Raw genomic sequence first — 17,383 nt, 5'->3', positions numbered from 1 at the left:
GTAGCAGCGATGTTAGTCTGTATTCGCAAAAAGAAAAGGAGTACTAGTGGCACCTTAGAGACTAACCAATTTATTTGAGCATAAGCTTTCGTAAGCTACAGCTCACTTCATCAGATGCATTCAGTGGAAAATACAGTGAGGAGATTTATATACACACAGAACATGAAAAAATGGGTGTTATCATACACATTGTAAGGAGAGTGATCACTTAAGATGAGCTATTACCAGCAGGAGAGCGGTGGGGAAGGAAACCTTTTATAGTGATAATCAAGGTGGGCCATTGCCAGCAGTTAACAGGAACGTCTGAGGAGCAGTGGGGGGTCGTGGGGGGCAATAAACATGGGGAAATAGTTTTACTTTGTTTAATGACACATCTACTCCCAGTCTCTATTCAAGCCTAAGTTAATTGTATCCAGTTTGCAAATTAATTCCAATTCAGCAGTCTCTCGTTGGAGTCTGTTTTTGAAGTCTTTTTGTTGTAATATTGCGACCTTTAGTCTGTAATCGAGTGACCAGAGAGATTGAAGTGTTCTCCGACTGGTTTTTTAATGTTATAATTCTTGATGTCTGATTTGTGCCCATTTATTCTTTTACACAGAGACTGTCCAGTTTGACCAATGTACATGGCAGAGGGGCATTGTTGGCATATGATGGCGTATATCACAATGGTAGATGTGCAGGTGAACGAGCCTCTGATAGTGTGGCTGATGTGATTAGGCCCTATGATGGTGTCCCCTGAATAGATATGTGGACACGGTTGGCAATGGGCTTTGTTGCAAGGATAGGTTCCTGGGTTAGCGGTTCTGTTGTGTGGTGTGTGGTTGCTGGTGAGTATTTGCTTCAGGTTGGGGGGCTGTCTGTAGACAAGGACTGGCCTGTCTCCAAAGATTTGTGAGAGTGATGGGTCGTCCTTCAGGATAGGTTGTAGATCCTTGATGATGTGTTGGAGAGGTTTTAGTTGGGGGCTGAAGGTGATGGCTAGTGGCTTTCTGTTATTATCTTTGTTGGGCCTGTCCTGTAGTAGGTGACTTCTGGGTACTCTTCAGGCTCTGTCAATTTGTTTCTTCACTTCAGCAGGTGGGTATTGTAGTTGTAAGAATGCTTAATAGAGATCTTGTAGGTGTTTGTCTCTGTCTGAGAGGTTGGAGCAAATGCGGTTGTATCATAGAGCTTGGCTGTAGACAATGGACCGTGTGGTGTGGTCTGGATGAAAGCTGGAGGCATGTAGGTAGGAATAGCGGTCAGTAGGTTTCCGGTATAGGGTGATGTTTATGTGACCATCGCTTATTAGCACCGTAGTGTCCAGGAAGTGGATCTCTTGTGTGGAGTGGTCCAGGCTGAGGTTGATGGTGGGATGGAAATTGTTGAAATCACGGTGGAATTCCTCAAGGGCTTCTTTTCCATGGGTCCAGATGATGAAGATGTCATCAATGTAGCGCAAGTAGAGTAGGGGCATTAGGGGACGAGAGCTGAGGAAGCGTTGTTCTAAGTCAGTCATAAAAATGTTGGCATACTGTGGGGCCATGCGGGTACCCATAGCAGTGCCACTGTTTTGAAGGTATACATTGTCCCCAAATGTGAAATAGTTATGGGTGAGGACAAAGTCACAAAGTTCAGCCACCAGGTTTGCCGTAACATTATCGGGGATACTGTTCCTGACGGCTTGTAGTCCATCTTTGTGTGGAATGTTGGTGTAGAGGGCTTCTACATCCATAGTGGCCAGGATGGTGTTTTCAGGAAGATCACCGATGGACTGTAGTTTCCTCAGGAAGTCAGTGGTGTCTCGAAGAAAGCTGGGAGAGCTGGTAGCTTAGGGCCTGAGGAGGGAGTCTACATAGCCAGAGAATCCTGCTGTCAGGATGCCAATGCCTGAGATGATGGGGCGTCCAGGATTTCCAGGTTTATGGATCTTGGGTAGCAGATAGAATGCCCCAGGTCGCGGTTCCAGGGGTGTGTCTGTGTGGATTTGATCTTGTGCTTTTTCAGGGAGTTTCTTGAGCAAATGCTGTAGTTTCTTTTGGGAACCCTCAGTGGGATCAGAGGGTAATGGCTTGTAGAAAGTGGTGTTGGAGAGCTGCCTAGCAGCCTCTTGTTCATATTCCGACCTATTCATGATGACGACAGCACCTCCTTTGTCAGCACTTCCTTTTTGATTATGATGTCAGAGTTGTTTCTGAGGCTGTGGATGGCATTGTGTTCTGAACGGCTGAGGTTATGGGGCAACTGATGCTGCTTTTCCACAATTTCAGCCCGTGCACGTCGGCGGAAGCACTCTATGTAGAAGTCCAGTCTGTTGTTTCGACCTTCAGGAGGAGTCCACTTAGAATCCTTCTTTTTGTAGTGTTGGTAGGAAGGTCTCTGTGGATTAGTATGTTGTTCAGAGGTGTGTTGGAAATATTCCTTGAGTCGGAGACATCAAAAATAGGATTCTAGGTCACCACAGAACTGTATCATGTTCGTGGGGGTGGAGGGGCAGAAGGAGAGTCCCCGAGATAGGACAGCTTCGTCTGCTGGGCTAAGAGTATAGTTGGATAGATTGAAAATATTGCTGGGTGGGTTAAGGGAACCACTGCTGTGGCCTCTTGTGGCATGTAGTAGTTTAGTTTAGATGTGCTTCCTGGCGCAGCTCTGCACTGCCCCCTATGCAGAGTAGGGCATAAATGTCAGGATCTAGCTCAGGATAATTTTAAAAAATACAATGAAGGCCAAAGTTATGACTGAGATTTTCAAAGCCACCAGCAGGAGCTGTATGTTAAATTCTCCCATTTGGCTTTGAAAATCCATGGACTTTCCATATTCAAAACTCCCATTAACTGCAATGGGATTTTTGCACAAAAATTATGGGTAGAACATGGCTCAGAATCAAGATTTTTAATCCTTCATATTTTGCTTTCTGATTAGAAAACAGAAGTTAACAAAAATGCATGTTGTAATAAAGAAAATAAGATGAAAATCAGAGAGATCACTATTAAAAATATTTTAAAACCATGTCTCTGTGCCTTTTTTTAAAAGTCCAGTTAAAGAAAACTCAAAAAACAAAATTAATAATATTTTCTTACATTATTCACATCCTGAATGTGGAAACAAGAAATGTAAGACCAAGACCTTACTATTAAAAAGAAAGGAAACTTTATGCTTAAATTTCTATTAATTAATTTCAATCCACATTCTAATACTCTTTTTTGTTAAATAGAACCTTACTCTAGGAATGATCCCACTGAAGTCAAAGGGGCTACTTGTGGAGTAAGGTACTACTCAAAATGACTAAGAATATCAGAATCTGGCCCTCAGGAGTAAGTTGAGTTTTCTGATGGGTCTAGATCATTCTTGCAGGGGAAGAAAGCAGTAAGAGTGAAAAGATAAAGCTTTATTGCCAGAGAGTACTTTGGAATTTCACATAGGGAAATGTTTCTTTTTGGGGTGACAAGAGCCAGACTTAGGGTTGCTTCTACCAAAGTTGTGGAGAGTATCTACAGCAGGGGTATTTCTAAATAGAGTGCATTATACACAGGAGAGCTCTTAACTGTGGAAGGGGACGAGGGGGAAGGGAAGTATGAAACTCTGGTCCTGTGCAGAGTGTGTGAGTGCGTAACCTGAGGAGAAACCACCCAGGGACCACAGTAATGTTATGGTACAAGAAAGTCATGGTGTAAGAGTTCTCTGCCTGGAGAATAGGAGTGCAACATATAAAAGTGATCTTTACAGGAGGAGGGGGGGAATAAAGGGGAAGCTAGCTGCATGTGAAAGCAAGAGTAAACGGTGTTGGGCACTTAAAGGGGAAGTGCCAGCAGAGCTCTGTGGCACATAGAGCATGTTTCTATTTTGCTTCAGTGTGAAAGTTGTATCTTAACATTAAACAAATTTAAAAAGAGATAAGACAAACTCATTATAATGTATTATGGTCCATTAATAGCTCTCTACTTCCTACAAAACACTCATTACTGTGTATATTGCAAATATTAGAAAATCGGCTATTCTATTTATTGGAGTGTGGAGGCAAGCTCATTAGTCTCCCTGAGAAATAAAGCTTCTTAATGTCAATATCTTCCTTTATTTCCTTTCTCTCTAATGTATATTAGTATAAAATAAACTCTTATTAGTAGTATAAAATATATTATTAGAGAGATAATTTTTGGCTTAGGTTCTGCAGTCATAAAACAGAAATATTTACGTTTAGTCGTTTGAGATGGAGAAACTTCTGGGGATAAAATGCAAGACTGATGTTCTGGCACTAGGCATTCCTGTGCAGGTTCCTCCAAAATGGTTGCATTTCCTGTTTTTATGTACTCTGTAATTAAAAACACACACCACAAGTCTTAAATACATCTTTTTTCCAACCAAAAATAAGTCAACTTTTTTTCTCATGAAAAGGTATTTCTATTTTTCAGTTTCCCATGCACAATTGACTGCTGTGCAGTGTTATTTATTTTAAATATTATAAAGCATCATAATGGCCTGCCAGTCACCTCATTTAATTTGCTGAAAATATTAAAACCTCGTTTTAGAATTAATCAATCTATTCTGTTATTATTGTTGAAAGACATTTTTCAGTCTTTGTTTTTTAAACTGATATTTATTTTTATTAAAATTAGTTAATGAATGTAAAAAATTATATTGCTTATTAATACTTTGGAGATCAAATGTTACATGCACATGCACGCTCAACATCCGCCTAAACTTTCTTTTAGCTGGCAGTCTAGAAAATGCAGTATTCTAAACGTTAACTTCTTGATTTGATCCATACCCTTTCCTCCTTCAAATCTCTCCTCAGGACTCAACTCTGCTTAAATGCTTATAAGAGATCAGCCAGTTTATTATATCTAGAATGATGATCAGACGAAGCCTGGTTTAATTTATTATAACAAATATGTAAATGTACATATTGTATATAGTTGATTGTCTTAATACATGTTTGTACACTGCCTAGCACAATGAGATACTGATCCTGAACGGGGCCTCTCTGTGCTTTTGTAATACAAACATTAAATAAGAACAATACATAATAAGTTAACTTGTGCTACATGACTTCGTTTTTCTAAGTGATTCAGTTTAGACAAAGATAGTTTAGACTTAGTTTAGACAAAGATATTTTGACTCCTCACCCTTTTGGTTTCATGTTATCTGCTTATGCAGACACTCTAATAACAAGAGGAGATAGTTGTACGTATAGTAACATATGGGAGAGAACCACAAGAAGTTAACTCACTGGTATCTCACTTGTAGTGTGGGCAGTTATTCTATAAATCAATAACTGGCTTATTTCCTTGACAGTGAAATCTTCCCAAGCTGTTTAATATCCATGGTCAGCAACATATTAATTTAGCCTGGTTATGAAGTTTAGTAATAACAACAATAATAATAATGTAAATAATAAAACTCCATTAAAAATAACCCTCTGTGGCAAAGATTGGGATAAGCAAGGAAACAATATATGCCAAGTAAAGCATCTTATCTTTCAGAATTCTTTGAGGATTTTTACAAGTGTATGTTTCCTGGGTGACATTTATAAACTCTCTTGACTAGCAATTTTCTCCTGGCTGGACTGTCATATGTTCCCCTTTTTTATAGAATAAGGGTGTGATGGGGTATACAAACCCCACAGTGAGCAACAAGGAGTTAAGGCACTGCTCTGGGATCAGTCTGCCCTGCCCTACCACACCAGCAGAGATGCACAAACTGGAGAAGTTAGAAGGGAGCAGAAAAGCTCACTTGTGGTCAGACCAGGGAAGAGAAAGGATATCTACCTTGCAGCTTGTGAGAAAAGGGCTGAGGGAAGACAGAAGCTCTCCCCTCAACAATTGCCTGAAGGTCCCTCTCTGATGGAAGAGATGACCTGCTTCTGTTATGCTCAGAGAGGGAGGCATTCCCCCCATCTACTAATCAAGTTTATTTGTGTCAGCTTCCTGTGTTTTGTTTATGGACTACCCCGGAAGGGGAGAGACTTGGAAATGATCTGGCCGTAGTGCTGAGGCATGAGAGGAAGCAGCCACCACCCCAAGAGGGAGAGAGCTACTATGCCATGCCCAGCTGTTCAGAGGTGCCAAGTGATGAGCTGTCCCCCTTCATAGCCTCCTATTACAGATTGTGAACTTTGGACAATAGGATGTGGTAGGAAGTGGCACAGGGATAGCAGCTTTAAGGTGCTCCTGGGTGTCAGACCCATCTGTCGCCTTCACAGGGCCCTGGGCCAGAGCCTGATGGAGTGGAAGGGCCCAGGCTCGCCTATCAAACCCTCCCTCTGCATATCAAAGGGTCTAAGGCCTGACCAAGTGAAGGCCATCACAATGGGAAACATAAGAAGTGATAATACACTCTGAAATCCATCTTGATAGTCTCTTTGTAGAAATAATGGATCCCTTAGATCTGTCCACAATGGAGATAAATAGTCTAGGAGACTCCCAAAATGATTTGGTCCTAACTGAATAGAAGGCCAAAGCTCTTCTGGCATATAAGGTATGCAAAGAAGCTTCCTGTCCTGAGCTATGAGGTTTTTTGGGGGAAAATGGGTCTGGTTTAGATGAAATTCAGATGACTCCTTAGGTAGGAATTTAGGGTGTGGACATAGGGAAATCCTGTCCTTGAAGAATACCGTAAGGGAGGATCAGCTATCAACACCCTGATTTCTCTAACTCTAAGAGCTGAGGAATGGCTATTAACAAGGCAATATTCCCAGACAGGTTCAGTAAGGAACAGATTGCCATTGGTTCAAATGGAGGTCTTGTGAGACCTCTGAGAAATAGATTAAGATCTGATGAAGTGAGCTGTAGCTCACGAAAGCTTATGCCCAAATAAATTTGTTAGTCTCTAAGGTGCCACAAGTACTCCTTTTCTTTTTGCGAATACAGACTAACACGGCTGCTACTCTGAAAACTGGAGTGGGAGTCTTCACTTAAGGGAAGAGGTTCTTCAGTCCTCTAATGAACCTTACAGTTGTAGGTTGAGAAAACGCTGAAAACCCTTCCACTAGAGAATGAAAAACTGTTATCACAGCCAAATGAATCTTGATTAAGCTACTTGATAAACCCGTTTTATTCAGTTGTATCAGATAATCCAGGATAAGTGAAAGTGAAGTGCAACTCGCTGATTTTCATAGTTATATCTTTTCCACTTCTGAAAGTAAATATTATGGGTAAATTTTTTTCTGCTGTTTAAAAATACCTGCTGTACGTCTTCAGAACAGGTAGATTCTATCCCTGCAAACCACTGAGGAGCCACACCTGGAAACAGAGAATTTATAGGTTGGGATGAAGTACTTGGCTGATGTCCTGGTAGAGGAGACAAGGGATGCACAGAAGATTGATCGCCAGACAAGGAGACAGTTGAAACAAGTAAGGGTACCATGTCTGTCTTGGCCATGTTGCGACTACTGGCTTTATCCTGCCTGATCTTGTTCATCACCCTTAAAATTAGAGGCAATGGGGGAAACATGTAACACAGACCCTTCAACCAAGATAGAAGGAAGGCATCCCCCAAGAAATGGGGGTCTCAATCCCCTCTTGAACAGAACAGATGGCACTTCCTGTTTGTGGACAAGAGGTCCACTTGTTCAAAATATGCCATCTAGTATTCATGGATCCAATTCCCATTTGTAGTCCTGGGAGAAGTGCCAGCTGAGAACACTGGCCAGGGAGTTTTGCACTCTGGGAAGGTATATTGCTGAAATGCGAATGTGATGGATTATGCACCAATTCCATATCTTTACTGCTTTGACACACAGAGAGGTGGATCTTGCTCTGACTTGCTTGTTAATATAAAACATGCAGGCTACATTGTCTGTCATGACTTTGATAAACCTTCCTCTAATGAGAAGCTGAAAATGAAGACAGGCACTCCTGACTGCCTTTCATTCCAATAGGTTGATGTGAAGGCTGGCCTCTTGAGATGACCAAGGATGCCTTTATGAAATGTATTTTCTGTACTGGGGTTAATATGGATTTCTCTATATTGAGCTGGAGTCCTAACCGTGGAAACAAAGAAAGGGCCTTCTGGGTGGCTCATTCACTGCCTCAACCACCTGAGAATTAGGTGTGAGATGGGAGAACAGAAATTCATAGTCCTTGTTGGGGACATTATATTTTTTGCCAGATCTCTTCTAAATTGGTTGTACTGTTGCTGGGATCTGCCAAACCATGTTAGCAGGAACCAGAAGTTCCTCACGGATCAGACAGGTAACTCTGGTAGGTTACTGACTGGAAGATATCCAATAAAAAACAGTTGTTCTGTAACTGTTGTTCTTTGAGATGTGTTGCACATGTCCATTCCACCCTTGGTGTCTGTGTGCCCAGAGCATGGCCATTGGAAACTTTTTCTCTCAGTGGTACCTGTTAGGTAGCTTAAGTTCCCCCTGCTGGTGTGCACCACTGCATGCAGGTATAAAAGGCAGAGCTACCTCTAGCCCCTCTCAGTTCCTTTTTGCCATAACTACGATGTAGAGTGGTACAGGTTGTGGAATGGACATGAGCCACAGATTTCAAAGAACAACAGTTAAGGAACAGGTTAGTAACTGTTTTTAATTCTTTGAGTGACTGCACATGTGCATTCCTCTCTTGGTGACGAACAAGCCATAGAACAGGCGGTGGGATCAGAGTCTATTTCAATAAAGATTGGAGAACAGCTCATCCCACTCTAGATTCGTCTCTGAAGTCTTGAGTCACAACACAGTGGGAGGCAAATGTGTGGATTGAGGGTCAGATTGCTCACAGGAAACCACCTTGGGAGGAACTTCGGATGAGAAGGTAGGCAAACCTCATCCTTAAAGAAGATTGTATACAGAGGTCCTGACATTAATGGCTGCAGCTCCCCCACACTTCCAGCTGAGCTACCAGAAAAGCCACTTTCATTGGTAGAAGCATCAGAGAGCAGGTATCCAACAGTTCAAATGGGGGACTCATAAGTCTTGACAATACTAAGTTTAGAGCCCAAAGGGAATGTGGTCTTGTACTTGAGGGCATAATTTGATTCAGCCCTTTAAAAATCTTATGGACATTGGAGAAAATAAAGCAATTGTCCACCTTAGGATGGAATGCTGAAATAGCAGCCGGATGTACCTTGATGGAACTAATCACCAAATGCTGGTGTTTAAGGTATAACAACTAATCCAGAATATGTTGAACTGAAGAACTGGATGTTAATACCCCATATTGATGAGCCCAGATGGAGAAATGCTCCGTTTAGCAAGGTAAGTCACTCTTGTAGAAGGCTTTCTACTATTTAGCAGGTTTCAGAGTAGCAGCCGTGTTAGTCTGTATCTGTAAAAAGAAAAGGAGTACTTGTGGCACCTTAGAGACTAACAGATGTAGGCAGCCTGCTCTCTAGTGTCTAGCCATGGAGCATCCATGCTGTTAACTGAAGGGATTGCAGGCTTGAGTGGAGAAGTCAACTATGATCCTAGGAGATTATGTCCAAGTCCAGTGGAAGTGGCTGGAGGTTTGACTGACAGCACCAGGAGAGTGGAGAACCAGTGCTGATGGGCCCCTGCTGGGGTTACAAGTCTGACTCTGGCCTGGTCCTGTCTTATTTTTGGCAATACTCTCTGAATGAGTGGGATTGGTGGGAAAGCTTAGATGATCATGTCTGACCACACCAGTAAAAAAGCATCTGTCATGGAACCTAGACTGTGGCCCCGTAGGGAGCAGAACTGCTGGCACTTTCTGTTGGACTTTGTCGCGAACAGGTCTACTTGGGGAAAAAACCCAGCTGGAAGATGTATCTGGCCACAACCAGGCGAAGAGAGCACTTGTGATAACTCATTAACGATCTGCTCAGGTAGTCTGCTAGGTCATTCTGTATAACTGGCAGGTAAGATGCTTCTAGAAACATTGAGTTGGCAATTGAGAGCTTCCAGAGTAGAGTCACTTCTTGACAGAATGGAGAAAAGCAGGCTCTCCCCTGCTTATCAAGGTAAAACATTTCCGCCACATTGTCTGTGAGGACTAACAGGTTGCTTTCCCTGATCTGTGACAGAAATACCTGGCAAGCCAGTCTGACAGCTTTCAGTTCTCTTACAATGATGTATAAAGCTAAGACCTCTGAGGACCATAGAACCTGCATCTTTAGAGAACCAAGGTTGACTTCCCATCCCAGGGCTGAAGTATCGGCCACTGGTGTGAGAGTCGGTTGTGGGTGGGCAAATGGAATATCTACACATACATTGAGTTGATGTGTCCACCAATCTAGGGAGGTGAGGACATGAGAGGCCACACATACCACAGAGTCAATTGATGGCAGCTTGGCGAGTAGGCTGATGCCAGCCAGTCCTGCAGAGTTTTAGTTTGGCGTACTGAACCATGTAAGTTCAAGAGGCCATATGACCCAGCATGCTGTTGTGACCAGGTAAGCCTTCAATCCAATGACAATTGAACACATTGCCTGGAACCTGGAGTCCGAAAGAAAGACCCTGGCTTAAGCTGAGTCCAGTATACCTCCTATACCTCTATCCCCTGGACTGGGGACAGAAGAGATTTCTCTGGGTTGATTAACAGTCCCAGAGCATTGAACGTTGACTGCAACACAGCAACACTGCTCTGCACTTGCCATTTTGACCAGACCTTGACAAGCCAGTCATCTAGGTAGGGCTAAACCTGCACTCCTGATCTTCAAAGGAATGCAGTTACTACTGCCATAACCTTTGTAAAAACCTTGGGAGCTGCTGACAGGCCAAAAGGTAGTACTGGTAATGATTTTGATTGGCCAGAAATCAGTGGTACTTCCTGTGAACTTAATTGGTTGCCACATGGAAGTAGGCATCTTTTAAGTCAAGGGCAGCATACCAGTCCCCAGGATCCAGGGAAGGGATAATAGAAGCTAGAGTGACCATGCAAACTTTATCTTTTTTAAGACTTTGTTGAGTTGACGCCGATCTAAAATTGGTCTTAGACCCCCCACTTTGCTTTTGGAATTAGGAAATATTGGAAATAAACCACCTTCCTGCTGAGGCCGCATGGAAAAAAAGGTTACTAACCTTTAGTGACTGTTCTTCTCTGAGATGTGTTGCACGTGTCCATTCCACTCTTGCTGTACATGCTGGAATTTTTTCCCTCAGTGGTACCCATAGGGGCGGTTCAAGTGTCCTCTGCTGCCACATGCCACTGTCACTGGGATAAAGGGCCCAGCCAACCCCAACCACCCTCATTTCCTTCTTTCTGGAAACTCTGATGTAGAAGGGTAGCAGGGCAGGTCATGGAATGGACATGCATAACACATTTCGAAGAACAACAGTTACAAAAGGTTAGTGACCGTTTTTTCTTCTTTAAGTGATCGTGGATGTGCATTCCACTCTTGGTGACTCCCAATCAGTTAAATATGCGAAGGGATTGGAGTTCATGTACACACAAACTGTAGTACAGCTTGACCAAATTTGGCAGCATCTCTTTAGTATTGGCCTAAAGGGAGGAGAATGTATGCACTGATGACCAGGTTGCTGCTTCAAAGATGTCCGGGGGAGGGATCTGTGCTAGGAATGCCATTGAAGATGCTTGCGACCTTGAGAAGTGAGCACCCAGCTTTCTGGTAGTGAACAGCCTGCCAGTTCATAACAAGCACGGATACAAAAAGTTACCCAAGAGGGTAACTCTGTACTCTATGAGGAGATCTGAAAGCCTTTCATTCTGTCTGCTACAGCCACGAATGGTTGGGTAGGCTGCCGAACTGGTTTAATAATGTCTATGTTGAATGCCAGTGTTCATCTAACATAGAATGTTTGTAGCCATTGCTCATCTCTATTTGTCTGTGGTTTTGGATAAAACACAGATAAGTATATTGATTGATTGTTATGAAAATTTGAAATTATCTTGGAGAGAAAACTCAGATGAGAGAATAAGTACACCTTATCTTTAAAGAAGACTGTGTACAGTAGTTTGGATGTGAAAGCATGCAGCTCAGAGACCCTTCTCGCCTAAGTGATAGCAATTAGGAAACCACCTCTATGAAAGGTGTAGTAAGGAGCACGTTACTAATGGCTCAAATAGTAGTCTCATAAGTTTAGATAAAACCAGTTCAATTCCCAAAAGGGAATGGGTTTCCTTAACTGAGGGTACAAACTTTCCAGGACTCTATTTGACTACAGAACAGTTATCCACGCGAGGGTGGAAAGCTGATATTGCTACCACATGAACCTTGATAGAGGAAATTGCTAAGTCTTGCTGTTTCAGGTGCAGCAGATAGTCAAGTATTTGTTGGATAGATAGTGAGATTCTGGTTTGACAAGCTCAGATTCACAACAGCTTCCATTTTGACAAGTAGGTGACTCTAGTGGAGGGCTTTCTGCTGCTCAGTGAGACCTGGAGAACTTTCTCCAATGAAGCCTGTTCTTTGGAATTTAACCATGAAGCCTCCAGGCTGTTAAATGAACGGTTTGGGTGGAGCAGCCAACAATGCTCCTAAGAGATCAAATCTGGGTGCAATGGGAGTGAGATGGGAGTTGCAAATGAGAATTCCAGTAGAGTGTAGAACCAGTGTTGGTGAGTTCTTAATATAACCCAGGGGTGTTCCCGCTTGACCTTTAGTAGCACTCTGTGTAGAAGTGGAATTGGGAGAAAAGCATAGTAAAGCTTTTCAGTCCAGAGTAGCAGGAAGGCATCTGTGATGGAGACTGCACTGTGGTCATGCAGGGAGCAGAATTGGTGGCATTTTCTGTTGTATTTGTTCACAAATGGGTCTATCTGGGGAAAATGGATCTGCCCACATCTGGACCCAGAGACCACTTATCGTGACTGGAAAATGACAGGCAGTTTCCTAGCTTGTTCTGCACCACTGGAAGGTAAGAAGCCTCAAGATTGACTGAATGGGCTATGCAAAATTCCCAAATGTGAATTGCTTCCTGACACAGGAGGAATGATTGAGCTCCTCCCTGCCCATTGAGGTAAAACATCGCTTTGATATCTGTAAGGACAAACAGGTTTCTCCCCCTGATATGAGGTAGGAAAGCCTGACAGGCAAGATTAATCACCTGAGCTCTCTGATGTTGATATGAAGAGGGAGCTCTGTCAAGGATCAAAGACTCTGAGTTTGGAGGGGCTCCAGGTGAGCTCCCCACTCTAGAGCCAGCACATTTGAGACCAGAGTCATTGATGGTTGAGGGTGGAGGAAGGGAATGCCCACACAAACTTTGAGAGGATCCAACCACCAATTCAGCAAAATTAGAACCCACAAAGGTACCATGAGCACAGTGGTGAATACACTGAGGCCAGCTCTGTCTGAAGGAGTCTGAGGTGCAGTCTCATGTATTGTACTACATATGTGCACAAGGTCATATGTCTTAGTAGTCTGTAATGAGGTGTACTGGGCAACAAGGGGTTAAGCAACTGCTCTGGGCTCAGCCAGCCCTGTCCCCACCACACCTGTAGGAAATGCACCAACTAGAGGAGGAGTTAAAAGGGAGGGGATAAGCTCATTTGGTGGCAGACCAGGGAAGAGAGCAGACCTGCAACCTGCAACTCCAGCAGAGAGCAGCTGAGGAAAGGCAGAATTTCTTTCTAAGACAACTGCCCAAAGGTCCCACCCTGAGAGAAGGGAGGACCTACTACAGAAAAAGACTGAGAGGGAAGAATTCCCCTGTCCCTCTCATATGAACTCCAGACTTTATTAATGCCCTTTATTTTTCTTGGACTACCCCCACGGGGGAAAGCCATAGGACTGATCTGGCCCAGGAGGTGGGGCCATACTGTGGGAGAAAGCAGTGCCATCCGAGAAAGAAGAGCTAACCATACTACACACAGCCACCGGAAGGTGCGTAGGAGGACCTGGGGTCTCCTACCAAACACCCTCCCTCCCCCCTCCCTGCCCCCGCCCACAGGTAATGGGCCACTAGGAGATGCTATCCTACCAACCCAGAGCAAGGACCATCACAGAGCCTCATACAGTTTCAGGCAGTTGTGACTAGATGAATCTAGAAGTCTGATATGAGAGATCAAATAGATTGCAATCTCAACTCTAGGAGGAGTGCTCTGGCCTGGATAGAGTCCCACACATAACTGTGAATCCTATCCTTTGCACCAGGATAAGGTTAGACTTGTCTGCATTGATCAATAAGCCTAAAGCCTTGAAGGTTGATTGAATGAGTTGAACACTGGATATAACCTGAGCTTTGGACCAGCCCTTGACTAGACAGTCATCCATTTAAGGATAGATCTGCACACCTAATCTCCTGAAGAACACTGCTACCATGGCTATACATTTTGTGAACACCCGAGTTGCTGCAGATAGGCCAAACGGAAGCACCGTGAACTGGTAATGTGAGTATGTCACTATGAATCTGAGGAACTTTCTATGCCTTTGATATATCGACACATGAAAGTAGGTGTCTCTTAAATCGAGGGCAACATACCAGACTCCAGGATCCAGAGAGAGATTAATGGATGCCAGGGTGACCATGTAAAACTTATCTTTTTGAGATATTTGTTGAGCTGACAGAGTTCTAAAATAGATCTGAGACCTCCCTTAGCTTTCTAGATTAGGAAATAATGGGGGTAGAAACCCTTCTGTCTAAAATTCTGCAGAACCTCCTCTATGGCTCTCACCCAAAGGAGAGATTGAACCTCCTGGACCTGAGGTTCTTCATGAGACAGGTTCATGAACAGGGATGTGGAGGGAGGTTGGTAAGGAGGGACAGAAATAAAATGGAGGGTGTATCTACTTCTGCTGTGCTCAACACCCAACAGTCCGTGGTAACACGGGACCAACCACTGAAGAAACAGGAAAGGTGGTTTGCAAACAAAGGAAATATGGGGCCTGGCATCCTGGAAACTAATACAGCATCCTTGAGCAGCCCATCAGAACACCTGCTTAGAAACTGCTGCTTGTCTAGGTGTGGCAGGCATCGATGCAGAGGTAGAAGGAGGAGGTAGTCTATAGCAATAACCTCTACTCTTCTTTCTCTTCAAGTTTTCACAAACAGCTGGAGCAGAATACCAAAGGGGTTGCTGAGGCCAGAAGTTCTTCCTGGAAGGACCTGGGGTGTAAAATCAAGGGACTTTAGGCTTGCCCTCAAGCATTTTAACCATGGAGCTTAGCATTAGTCTGCTCCAAAAAAAGCGAGGATCGCTCAAAGGGCAGGTCTTGCACAGTCTGTTGGCCTCCTGCAGAGCCCAGAGGACTGCAATCAGGAGCTCCTATGCATGGCCATTGCCAAAGCCATGGACCTGGCAGCTGAATCAGCAGCATCCAGAGCAGCTTGTAGCAAGGCCCTTACCATCAATTTTCCCTCGTCCACTAGCAAGGAGAACTCCCGCCTAGCCTCTTCTGGGAGCATGCCTTTAAATTTTAGCATGGAGTCTCATACGTTAAAATCATACCTGCCCCAAAGTGCATGCTGGTTTGCAATCCTGAGCTGCAACCCTGGGTAGAATAAAACTTTCCTACCAAACAGGTCTAACTTCTTTGAGTCTTTTGATTTTAGCATTGTGCCCTGATGCCACTGCCTTTCATTCTCAATCGCAGCAGATGATGAAATGGAGAGGAATTCATAATGTTGGGTGGGTACGTAATACTTGCACTCAGCCCTTTTTGAAGTTGGGGGAAGGGATGCAGGGGTTTGCCACAGCCTCTTAACTTGGTCCATAATGGCCCACTGAAAGGTAGGGCCACTCTGGAAGGACCTATAGTGGCTAAAATATTGACCAAGCAATGAGAGGATTCTTTTACTTCCCCATCTATATGCACAGACTTAACACAACCCTCTTTAACAATTCTTGGTGCCCCTTATAGTCTTCTGGTGGAGTCAACATGCCCCTCCTGAGACTGCCTTGTCAGATGAGGAGGAAGAGGCCAGCACTGGCTGCAGAGGGTCTGCCTCCCTTTCTTGATCTTAATGGTCCTGTTGAACCGGCTCTTGGAGTCTGGTACCCAGCTCACTACTGGTGTCAGGAATGGGTGCTGCCCAGTGGGTCGGTGCCACATGCCTTTCTGATGCCACTGAATAGGAGTGCCTGAAATACGAGCTGGAGGGTGGGGAAAGCCCCATTGATTCCAAAAAGGCCACTGGACAGGTGGAGGTCCCCAGTAACCTCCTGGCCAACCACTCAATGGTAGTCGGGTGACAGGATCCATGGAAGAGTGGAAACCTCTAGCGGAGGGGTAGCAAGAGCAGCTCCAAGAAATGTAGGACCTAACCTCTGCCATTCCAGACAGTTCTGGTGATCAGTGCCGAGGCTGTACTGCCAGTGATACCGGCACTGATGGGGTCAGGAGGACCTTAGCAGTCGCAAATGTCTATGGTGTGGTGGTATTGAGATAGTGCCATGGATGTGGAAGGAACTCCTTCTCACTCCAGATTTGATGGAACCTGCCTAAGTACTTGAGTTAATGGTGATGTCTTCTGTGATACTGAAGCAGAGGAGTGCTTAGACTTAGACTGCACTCTATTCTTATCCCCATGCTTAGCAGACTTCAGTTCTGGGGATCTCCCCCTTTTGGCACTCAGCTTCTTATGCCTTTTCTTAGGCACTGGGGATGGTGAATGATGTCAGGACTCAGGCACAGTAGGAGGCACACTCCTTACCAATGCCAAGGTACTTGGTGCTGAGTCTGACCAACCTGGTTCAGATGGAGGTCTCAAGACCACCTCCACAAGGAGAAACTTTAGCCTGGCTTCATGATCTTTCTTCATGCAAGGCTTAAAGTCTCTGCAAATTTGGCTCCCAATATGAGCTTCCCCAAGGCATTTCAAGCAGCTTGAGTGTGAGTCACTCATGGACATAGCCTGACTGCAGGAAATGCAGGGTTTGAAGCCCAGTGACTGAGGCATTTCTCAGCACTGGGAATTGACTGAAAACCTCAGAGGGTATAAAAACTGGAGAATACATCCAGCTTCTACTGTGCTCAAGGCCAACTGGTCTGAAGTACTCTCAGACCAAGCACTGTGGAAGTAGGACAGACGATTTGCAAAAGTGAGAGGTTTGGGTCTGAACGTATGAAAACTGGTTTGCCAATCCTGACTGACCCATGAAAATGGCTGCTTTGCAGTTCCCAGGTGTCTTCAGGGGCCCGGAGCCAGAGATGAAGCAGCAGGAGCGGGAGACCTAAACCTATTACCCTATGATCTCTTTTTTGATAGGTCCTGCTGAGAAGGAACATCAAAAAAATGGTGAGTCTACTGTGGCCAATCGTATTTCCTGACTGGAACAGGAGTGTACAGACCTAAGGATTTCACGGTGGCTCTAGAGTTGTTAAGTTCATGGAGCTTGCTGTTCCTTCCATCCAAGAACAGAGAAGGACCCTCAAATGTCAACACCTGAACAATACTCTGTACTTCATAGGGAAGACCAGAAGACTGCAGTGAGGATGATCTACATATGGCAGCTGCAGAAGCCATGATTTTACCTGCTGAGTCTGCATCGTCGAGCCCCACCTTCAGCAACGTTCTCCTGACTAGCCTGCCCTCACTAAC

At 44.3% G+C, this 17,383-nt stretch overlaps 1 protein-coding gene across 6 annotated transcripts in view; it reads right to left on the bottom strand.

The window, feature by feature from the left end:
* Positions 1-17,383, bottom strand: part of ANKS1B (ankyrin repeat and sterile alpha motif domain containing 1B) — a 736,839-nt gene that overhangs the window by 573,766 nt on the left and 145,690 nt on the right. For all 6 annotated transcript variants that reach the window (XM_043545507.1, XM_043545504.1, XM_043545515.1 and 3 more), the window contains exon 7: positions 4,172-4,288. In XM_043545507.1, the coding sequence (XP_043401442.1) occupies positions 4,172-4,288 (117 nt within the window). The remainder of the gene's footprint in view (positions 1-4,171; positions 4,289-17,383) is intronic.

The sequence above is a fragment of the Chelonia mydas genome, chromosome 1 (assembly GCF_015237465.2).
Source record: "Chelonia mydas isolate rCheMyd1 chromosome 1, rCheMyd1.pri.v2, whole genome shotgun sequence".
Lineage (NCBI taxonomy): Eukaryota > Metazoa > Chordata > Testudines > Cheloniidae > Chelonia > Chelonia mydas.
Note: the sequence above shows the minus strand (reverse complement) of the source record. Positions and strands in the feature narration are given on the sequence as shown.